Below are 11,699 nucleotides of genomic sequence, written 5' to 3' on the forward strand. Positions count from 1 at the left end.
ATGTATTTGTTTACATTTCTTGTAGCTTAAAAACCATTCCTTTTCATTGATCATATAAATTTCCCCAACAATTTCACTTATTGATCTTGGAGTTCTTGTTTAGAAAAGAGTGCCATAAAATAGAAGAGTAATCATGGCACTTAATCTATGGTCTTATCAATGATTAACATCAGGTACAAACAGAATAATCAATCAGTAACTGCTTGTTTTGACATTAGGTACTGTTCACAACTCACTTTATATTCTAGATAAGTAAATGCTTCACAATGAATATTGGTTCAGGTATTTAAGGTATACAAGATATAGAACCTTTAACATATGAATTATTAATGACAGATCTCCTGCTTATCTCTTTCAACAATCTCTTTAAGTTTTATTACAAGAGAAAACTTTTTATACAGATATTTAAAAGGGTGAATGGCCTTGTATACATTTGTATGTTTTCAGTCTGTATGCGCAATTTGAAAATAAAAAATATAAATAATAACCTGTTCATAATAAAAGAGAATCTAAGGTTTTCTACTGTTAAATTTTCCAATATTTGTCTTCATTAATCAATGTGACACTTAAAATTAAATTTACTAAATGTATTAAATTAAATTTAAAAGTAATCATTGCAGAACAATGGTGAAATTACAGTGACACCAAATATAAACCCAGTGTGAATTTTTTTTTTTTTTTGTTGCTGATCTTTTTAATCTTTGATCACTGAATAAGGGTTGATAAGAGCACTAAAATCAGATACATGATTTAATAGTGACAGCTGGGCTATTTTGTAAATTTTTTCGACTGACTTTTACATTGCACCAGCACAGGATAGGTCATATGGCTACTTTCCAGCTTTACTGATGGAGGAAGACCTCTAAGCACAAATGGACACCTGAGTAGAACAACCAACATTCTGTAAGTTAGCTATTTTGTGCAATAAATATATCACACAATTATTTGACAGCTAATAGAGTTAATTATCAAAATTTTAAAATTCACCAGTCAACAACGTACAGACACTATACTAGGCCCCCCTAAACAAAAGTTAAATTAACAAAATTTTCTCCCATCATACCAAGTTACAAGTTCTTTATATTATTCCAGGTGGGTATTTTGGCACCACAAACACCCACATAATACAGAGCTTAGCATAATAATAACAGTGCTGCTGGGATTAAATGAAGCATGTTAAACAATAACTTTGCATCATATTTTGGGCCACCATTCATACTTTTCTTTCAATGAATGTTCATTCTGATTATTTATGGAAAAGCTTTTTACTTTTTTTTTTACTTAAATTAACCATTTCTCAAACAGTTCCAAATCTGATCAATATAGGATTATTTTTTTTACTTTAATGTACTCAAGATTACAGTTTATGCAATCTAGACATCAACTGAGTAAGTAATGTAACTACTGACTAAGTGATAGCAGAATAATGGACATTATGCATCCAGTCCCTGACAAGTTTTAAACCCTAAACCAAAAGGGATGAAGTATCATTCAAGTCAATCTACTTTCCTTTATTTGGGTATGTCAGAACCAAAAACCAGATTCAAGCTTACCTAAAGTCCATTTTTAATTCAAACAACAATAAAATGTCAAGAATAGTTATTTCATGACGTTGGTTTTTATACTATAATATTTATGATAAATCAAACATTGTGTGTGCTTGTGTCTTGACTTATTATAATACTGGTAGGTAAATATTTAGTCATAAAATATTTCCTACTTTGCATTTTTTTCAAGATTTAAATTTGTGATTTGGACTTGTAAAAACATGTCCTGTTGAAATGATATGATGGTTTGATAATCAACTTTAATTGTAAAGTGTTAGTAGTAATCAAAGATAAAAAGCAACTGTCAAATATTTGTAGGATTTCATGCATAAAGCTAATAAGATTAAAATTGCTAAAGATTTATATAATAAAAACTATATCTAGACATTTAAATTCAAAAAAATATTTAAACACCTCAGATTAAGCTACTTGTAACAGATTTGGTAACAGTCAATGTTATTTCAAAGATAATCAAACTTAAAAAAAAACAAACAAAAAAAAATATAGAGGATATTCAAGCTTTTTCTATAAATACATGATTTATTTTCATCGAGTGGTATGAAAATAAATATTTCATGAGTGGCGGTAGCCAAGAGTGAAATATGGTAATTTTCATGCCACAAGATGAAAATAAATCATGTATTTATAGAAAAAACTTGAATTTTCTGTATATTATATACATTTTTCTATTTTTTGACATTAAAATTGAGAAAGTAGTCCGGCAAGATACCAGTGAAAATACAGAAAATATGTTTCACTGCAGTGAAAAATAAATTTTTACAGTGAAAATACGGAAAATAAAAATACGCATTTTATTTCAACAATATTTCTCAATATTTCATTTATAAGTATATAATAAATATATATACATATATATCTTTATCCATAACAATAAATCAAATTTAAACAAATACATGTTAACACTTTTATTATATACTTTTAAATGAAATATTGAGAAATATTGATGAAATAAAATGCGTATTTTCATTTTCCGTATTTTCACTGTAAAAATTTATTTTTCACTGCAGTGAAACATATTTTCCGTATTTTCACTGGTGTCTTGCCGGACTACTTTCTTTTAAATTCTGCCAGTACTCAAAATTTAAGGGAAGTCTTGCAAATTTTAATGTCCAGAAAGGGAAAAATGTATATAATAAACAGAAAATTCAAGTTTTTTCAATAAATACATGATTTATTTTCATCTTGTGGCATGAAAATTACCATATTTCACTCGTGGCTACCGCCACTCATGAAATATTTATTTTCATACCACTCGATGAAAATAAATCATGTATTTACAGAAAAAACTTGAATATCCTCTATTTATATTCTGATTTTTCATATTAAATTAAATACAGTTAATAACAAATAAAAAAAATGTCAGATTTAAATAAATATATTTTCTGCTTAAAATGTAGGATATAAAAAGCTAATCTAAGAATAAAGTAATGTTTGCAATGTATATATTTTGAAGCAATGTATATTGAGTAATAAGAATAATAAAATATCATATACCAAAAAAACATACCTTTGTTGAAAGTGGTGGAATAGTAAAATTGTCCTAAAAGTATGAAATTGTTTATCAAAAAAAAATAAGTTCAAAAATAAAATACTGCAAAGCATTCATCTAATAGCTTCAATGAAATAGTTGACTATACTTTAAAGAAATGTCTAGGTTATGATATAAACAAAATAGAAAATATGTTGCTTGTAATATAGAATTAGAACTTTAATACTTTCATATTAATTCCCATATTTTACCATCAATTTTGATGTAAGAGACTTTGCCCTTAATTTAAGGCTTAAAGACACTATGCGATGTCATGATTTTATGATGTTTTGAATGAGAGCGCTTGTTGGTACACAGGCCAAAAAGTTGTAAAATTTACTAAAAACCACTGAAAAGCATGAAATATGTAGAAAAATTGTTTTGTATGTAAGATCAAATTATATTTCATTTATGAATACCAGCTTTTATATTTTCACATAAGGGTACACCACATCTGGTGTTCACAACACTATTTAATCACTTTCTTAATCATTTGCTTACAATTACGGCCCCCACGGTTACACGTTTAAACGGATTCGTTTCGATTTTTATTCATAAAAGTTTACAATATTTTTTACCCTTTAATCAAAAATACCATTTTGTCTTACAAAATATCTTAATCATTGTCTGTAATCATGGACTTTATCAATTCTAACTGGTTTATTCCAAAGTAAAACAACAGAAAATGGGAGTTAACAACCTTCCACACAGCATTACCGTGCAATAATCGCTTGTAACATGATACATTTTTTGTAAAGTTGATTTTCCTTTGATCTTTCAAAAGAGCGAAATGGGGATACAATGCAGTGGTTAGACCACTGACTGTCACTCCTGAGGTCCTGGGTTGGAGGCTGGGTTACACCAGAGACACTTTCAATGTTTCCCACCTACCTAGAGGTGTACTGGTAATCCTCGCATGTATCAGTGCTATACACTGGGCATGTAAAAGAACCAAGGGATCTATTCAATAAGAGCTAGGAACTGTTTCCCGGATTCCCTTGTATCTCATAGCTGTCTCTTAAATGTATACAATGTATACCTGCTTAGAGTAATCCTAAACTATTCTAAAGCAGTATGATGAAGATGTTGATGTTAAACGGTATCATTTCGGTTCTTAACAATCGTGTAAACGTTTACAAAAAATTGTAAACGTGGGAGCCTTACTTACAATTAGTTCCATCATATTTCACTTGTTTACTACAATAATCATATGATAACTATACAAATCATTGGCTTCCTGTATGAAGCAATGGACTTCCATGTAAATCACTTGCATCTAAAAATAATTATAAGCTTAGAAAATCATTTGATTTCAATATTAAACACTTGTTTGCAAGATCAATCGCTGAAAATGGAAAAGAGTCAACTCGGCCCTATACCAACTCGGCACGGGTCAACTCGGCACGGGTCAACTCGGCCCACTTTACAAAAATATATAGGCCTATAACGTATTTACTTTGCTTTGCATGTTGTTAAGGTAAATGAATAATAAGAAATATCTTATTATTATTAAATAATTATACATTGTACCTCTGCTGAAATAAAGTATATTTAGAAAAAAAAGTTATTTATTTGTCTTGCAGATTCGATAAAATTAATATACACACAGGCACGATTATCGAACCTGGGAAGAAAAAATATGAACAGATTGATAAAATAACTTCATATTTTTTCTTCCCAGGTCCGATACTTGTGCCTGTGAATATAGATATAATAAAAATGTGTTTCCTTAGATGCATTTTGTTTCAGGGTTCTCGGGGACGCTTATTTCGGCGTCCCGGTACGCATGTTTATTACAGGTGGACGCAAATATTTCAGAGCAAGCATTCCACGTACGCTTAATTTTGCCTGGGGACGCATAAACATTACCGATTGTTTACAACCAGAAATACACAAATGCGTCAGCGCGTGTCAGTCTATAGGTAGGCGGTCCTATGCACATCGACCCGTGAAGCGATTAGCCAATCAGCGATAACGCTTAAGATCATTATCACGCAATAGTGATCACTATTAATGTATACACGCGCCAGGGTTCTCGGGGACGCTTATTTCGGCGTCCCGGTACGCATGTTTATTACAGATGGACGCAAATATTTCAGAGCAAGGATTCCACGTACGCTTAATTTTGCCTGGGGACGCATAAACATTACCGACTGTTTACAACCGCAAATACACAAAATGCGTCAGCGCGTGTCAGTCTATAGGTAGGCGGTCCTATGCACATCGACCCGTGAAGCGATTAGCCAATCAGCGATAACGCTTCCGATCATTATCACGCAATAGTGATCAGACCAATGTATACACGCGCTAATTACCAGATATAACACGCGTGATAATTTTATATCTTTGATCAACAGTTGATTGGAAATCAGCAAATTTTACCGACAAAAGGATAAAATTATCGACTATTTACGCCGCAAGTTTACTGTAAAGATTGTTTTCTCAAATTACAAATGAGTGTAATTTTTGAATGATTGTCGAATATTTGCACAATTTTGCTCTAGTTTCATTCTTGCAAAAACTTTATATAAGAGTATTAAGAATTTAATATATTGTGCCGAAATGCCAGGACAACAAACCAAAGTACACATACGCTTTTCTTTGATATTTTAGATTCTATCCGAAAATTGATCCCGAACATCGGCGATTTCACGTTCGCCAGAAACCCTAAAATTTCGCAAAAATACTCGGTTTCCAAGCCAAACATGCGAATGAATTGTTCCTTTATTATTAATCAACATTAAATCTTTAAATATCGATCCTCAATTTGCCCCCTTTTGAAGATATTTTGCTAAAAATAATTGTCGATCGGATGAATCTCTTACACACTGAGGGAAGCTGTACACGATTTTCCTATTCATTCCGCTAAACGCTGCCTATATACATTTACGTTTTTTTTTCACAAATATAAACTTTTTGTCTTTAGAGTGGACTTATTTAACCAGAATAAAATTTGATTTTGTATAAAAGTGAAAAAAAAAAACGATTTCCCTGTGTTGATGCATTTAATGAAATAATTTCATAATTAATATTTCAACAATATTTTAATTCAATATTAACAACAAAACAATAATTATACTATGTATTTCAGAGTTTCTTTTGAATAACTATAAACTTTTGAGTCCCATGAAGATTCAAAATATCAGCAATGCTATTGTGAACATTGAATGACTAATCTGTAAACATTAATTGCGACGCGCTTTTGGACTCCAACTTTTTCAGGGTTGGGAGTCCATGGACTCCATGTTTTAAAGTCCTAGTGAGAACCCTGACGCGCTGTACAGTACATGTAATTACCAGATATAACACGAGGTAATAATTTTATATCTTTGATCAACAGTTGATTGGAAATTAGCAAATTTCACCGACAAAAGGATAAAATTATCGACTATTTACGCCGCAACTGTTTCTCAAATGACAAATGAGTGTAATTTTGAATGATTGTCGAATATTTTCGGCATTTTCTATGCACAATTTTGCTTTAGTTTCATTCTTGCAAAAACTTTCGATAAGACTATTAAGAATTTAAGATATTGTGCCGAAATGCCAGGACAACAAACCAAAATACACATACGCTTTTCTGTGTCAGATATTTAGATTCTATCCAAAAATTGATCCCGAACATCGGCGATTTCACGATCGCCATAAACCCTAAAATTTCGCAAAAATTTCTAGGTTTCCAAGCCAAACATGCGAATGAATTGTTCCTTTATTATTTAATCAACATTAAATCTTTAAATATCGATCTTCAATTTGCCCCCTTTTGAAGATATTTGCTAAAATAATTGTCGATCGGATGAATCTCTTACACACTGTTTGAAGCTGTACACGATTTTCCTATTCATTGGGCTAAACGCTGCCTATATACATTTACGTTTTTTTTTACAAATATAAACTTTTTGTCTTTAGAGTGGACTTATTTAACCAGAATAAAATTTGATTTGGTATAAAAGTGAAAAAAACAACAACAAACAAACGATTTCCATGTGTTGATGCATTATAATGAAATAATTTCATAATAAATATCAACAACAAAACAATAATTATACTATGTAGTTCAGAGTTTCTTTTGAATAACTATAAACTTTGCAAGTCTCTTGAAGATTCAAAATATCAGCAATGCTATTGTGAGCATTGAATGACTGACTAATCTGTAAACATATTAATTGCGACGCCCTTTTGGACTCCAACTTTTTCAGGGTTGGGAGTCCATGGACTCCATGTTTTAAAGTCCTAGTGAGAACCCTGTTGTTTGTAAAGTAATTTTCAAGAAAATATTAACAAAAACATGTTTACTTAATAGCATAAGCTTCTAATTAATTGCAGGTGGTCACTAATCAAATTTGAATGAATGAGTCAATCATAATTATCACCTAATTAATCGGCATCTTTAACATACACATTGATTGATAATAATAGTACATGACAATAGGAGTCCTTTGATGTCCTTTACCCATTTTTAAAAGTGGGACAGTTGACCCGTGCCGAGTTGGAATAGGGCCGAGCTGACTCGGGGGCCGAGTATGTTTTAGGGCCGAGCTGACCCGGATTCGCTGAAAACTACATCACTAAACTGAGTCCAGCAAATCAGTCTGCATTTCAGCATTCTTTATTTAAAAGATGAATCTGTTATTTATCAATTTATCTATATAGACATATTTGCTTGCATTAAGTCATTTGTTGCATGTTCTAAAGTTACCAAGTGAAAAAGAAATATTATTTCAAGTCAAAAGCATTATGAATATTCTGGATCATAATGATTAGAGATATCTGACAAGCAATTTAGATAATGTTGAAATTTGAGACAACTGCAATACAATTCAAAATGTTGTTATTTAATGTGATACTTTTATCATTCACCAAAATACCAATCGCATAGTCACTGATTGTGCTCAACATGCATCTCAAAAGTTACATCGTCATCAGGATAGTTTTACAGTTACTAATATCGAGCCATTCCACGTCTCAGCATTCACACTTTACAAAATACTTACTTGTACAACATCCAAACTATATATACACCGAAATACCTGAAAAAGATCCTTATTATGCCGTTGTAAAACATTCTTTACCTTCGCCCTCTCGAGCGCCATTTTCCCAGTGTTGTGGTAACGATTAAAGGGAAAATCCTCTTTCTACACAATCTGTTGACAATATATACTCGGAACAATTTCTTAGAGCAAACTTTTTCTAAAACAGGGTTAAATTAATTCTCTAAGTGGAATATTAGGTCGAAATATCCATTATCGACACATAACTAATTGTAAACATCCGACCTAAGGTTGTCCTCCATTTTCAAGCAACATCCGGGGATTTGGTTGCCAAGATTAAGCCTCGTTCTGGTATTATCAAGTGCTTGAAATAACATGACAATTTTAGTGTTCTAATTCCGAAAGTGTAAGGTTATAAACCGCTAAATGTGCGATGACCATTTAAAGGCATACTTTTGTTTGAACATTATATGATAGATTAGTCAAAATATAATTTTGTAGGGTGTTTTTTGCATAATCAGCTCTATGAAATAATGAACATAACTATAATTTGATGTGAAATTGAATACATATAATTATGGTAGAATTTTAATAAGATAATAACGTTAAGATGTAGAATATTATTTGAATGTGTTTACAAATTACATTATTGCATACCGGTGTCGGTACTGTTGTCTCCCTTTGACTAAATGATATATGCGATTATTCATCATCACATTGTAAAACCATTATATACATGTACAAATACAACAAATTTGTTTGACAGAACTTTTTCGGCTAAAATACATCAATTGGAGGACAATACGCTTTATTTCCAGAAAATTGCGGCAAAATAAGAGTTTCTAGTATTTATAGCTACACTGGGGGGAAAGGAACAGTTTATCAAACTGCTGTGCTTGTTTATTGTGTTTATAGATGTTCTAATTTACAAATAGTGTTTTGACATTACTACATCTATTACAGTTTAAAATGTTCCTAGATAAAACTGCTTAACATGTTCTTTATAATTGCTAACCAATGCTGCATTTTAATACTAATATATAGAGCGGGATTCAATCGAAATCTTTGAGGATGCAAAGTACTTTTTTACCAACTCATTCAAATTGCCTTTTTTAAATGTTTTGATAATTAAGGGAATCGTAAAAAATGACTTACAGTAATAATTTAAATAATTTAAGTTTTCCAGAACGGAACAGACCTAGATAGAAATGTACACAACAGTTCAAAAGAGACTATATGTTGTATAAAAGAATATCAATTTTTTTATAGCTGTACATGATGATGATCGTTTTTGATCTTATAAATGTAAAATTTTAAATGAACATTAAATCATCAAAACATTTGGAAAGTAACGGTATATATCACCAGTGCGAAATAGATATAAATGTAACCAAAATATATGCAGGCAGTCCAAAATATAACTCTACAATCAAACAAATATCTTGAGTCGTCTGAATTAAAAAATAACAACAATATTATACAGATTTGAGGAATAAATATAAAGAATATCGCCTTGTATTTCAAAGGGTTTAACAAAGAAAACAAACACCTATATATAACCACTTTGTCGTTTTCTTGTATGCTAAACTTCATTAGCCAGGGAATACTAAAGAACGGGTTTCTACCATATTATTTCATCATGTGTAATTCGAGATATGAGATGGCGAGCCGGGAGAATTCCTATACTTATCTGCCAGGAATTGTCATAATACTACATACAATGTACTATGTACCCATAGAAATGGTCTGCCTTTAAAAATATTTTACATTATCATGATATTGTACCGTAATTGACAGTTTTCACATAATCAAAATTTGACATTAAATAATTGCCACAGCTACAGTATTTGGAAAAATCTGCACTTTTTTACTCTATACGTAGACGACTTTGTTAATGTAACCTCAGATAAACGTTTTAAGGATTTGATATAACCTCAAAAAATGTTTCAATTAAGGATTTGATGTAACCTCAGATAAATGTAACAAGGATTTGATAAAACCTCAAAGAAATATTTCATGGATTTGATGTACCCTCAAATAAACGTTATAAGGATTTGATATAACTCAAATAAGTGTTTCAAAGATTTGATGTAACCTTAGATAAACGTTATAAGAATTTGATATAACCTCAAATAAATGTTTCATGGATTTTATGTAACCTTAGATAAACGTTATAAGGATTTGATATAACCTCAAATAAATGTTTCAAGGATTTGATGTACCCTCAAATAAACGTTATAAGGATTTGATATAACTCAAATAAATGTTTCAAAGATTTGATGTAACCTTAGATAAACGTTATAAGAATTTGATATAACCTCAAATAAATGTTTCATGGATTTTATGTAACCTTAGATAAACGTTATAAGGATTTGATATAACATCAAATAAATGTATCAAGGATTTGATGTTATCTCAAATAAACGCATCAATGATTTGATATAACCTCAAAGAAATGTTTCAAGGATTTGATGTAACCTCAAATAAACATTATAAGGATTTGATATAACCTCAAAGAAATGTTTCAAGGATTTGATGTAACCTCAAATAAACGATATAAGGATTTGATATAACCTCAAATAAATGTTTCAAGGATTTGATGTAACCTTAGATAAACGTTATAAGGATTTGATATAACCTCAAATAAATGTTTCATGGATTTGATGTAACCTCAGATAAACGTAACAAGGATTTGATATAACCTCAAAGAAATGTTTCAAGGATTTGATGTAACCTCAAATAAACGTTATAAGGATTTGATATAACCTCAAATAAATGTTTCATGGATTTGATGTAACTTCAGATAAACGTAACAAGGATTTGATATAACCTCAAAGAAATGTTTCAAGGATTTGATGTAACCTCAAATAAACGTTATAAGGATTTGATATAACCTCAAATAAATGTTTCATGGATTTGATGTAACCTCAGATAAACGTAACAAGGATTTGATATAACCTCAAAGAAATGTTTCAAGGATTTGATGTAACCTCAAATAAACGTTATAAGGATTTGATATGACCTCAAAGAAATGTTTCAAAGATTTGATGTAACCTTAGATAAACGTTATAAGGATTTGATATAACCTCAAATAAATGTTTCAAGGATTTGATGTAACCTCAGATAAACGTAAAAAGGATTTGATATAACCTCAAATAAATGTTTAAAGGATTTAATGTAACCTCAGATAAACGTAAAAAGGATTTGATATAACCTCAAATAAATGTTTCAAGGATTTGATGTAACCTCAGATAAACGTAATAAGGATTTGATATAACCTCAAATAAATGTTTCAAGGATTTGATGTAACCTCAGATTAACGTTATAAGGATTTCATATAAGATCAGTTAAACTCATCAAAAAGTTGTTACAACCTTCGATAAACGTATCAAAATTCTAGGAAAACTTGAGACAATCGTATAAAATATTTGTTAAAACCTCTGAAAACGTATCAAAGATTTGTTACAGCCTCAGGTAAACGTATCAAAAATTTCAAATTACCTTAGATAAACGTATCACGGCTTTGATATGATACCAGCTTAACATATCAATGATTTGGTTCACCTTCAGATTAACGTATCAAACATTCGATATAACATCAGGTAAGTATTA

The 11,699-nt window shown here is 30.5% G+C and overlaps 1 protein-coding gene across 1 annotated transcript in view; it reads right to left on the reverse strand.

The window, feature by feature from the left end:
- Window positions 1–8,427, reverse strand: part of LOC132727879 (dynein axonemal heavy chain 3-like) — a 77,732-nt gene extending 69,305 nt beyond the window's left edge. Inside the window, 2 exon segments of the mRNA XM_060713468.1 lie at window positions 3,076–3,108; window positions 8,169–8,427. Coding sequence (XP_060569451.1) covers window positions 3,076–3,108; window positions 8,169–8,189 — 54 coding nt within the window. The 5' untranslated portion in view covers window positions 8,190–8,427.
- Between the last annotated feature and the right edge of the window lie 3,272 nt (window positions 8,428–11,699).

Source organism: Ruditapes philippinarum, unplaced genomic scaffold (assembly GCF_026571515.1).
Source record: "Ruditapes philippinarum isolate M1 unplaced genomic scaffold, ASM2657151v2 ctg84_1_1_1_1, whole genome shotgun sequence".
Lineage (NCBI taxonomy): Eukaryota > Metazoa > Mollusca > Bivalvia > Venerida > Veneridae > Ruditapes > Ruditapes philippinarum.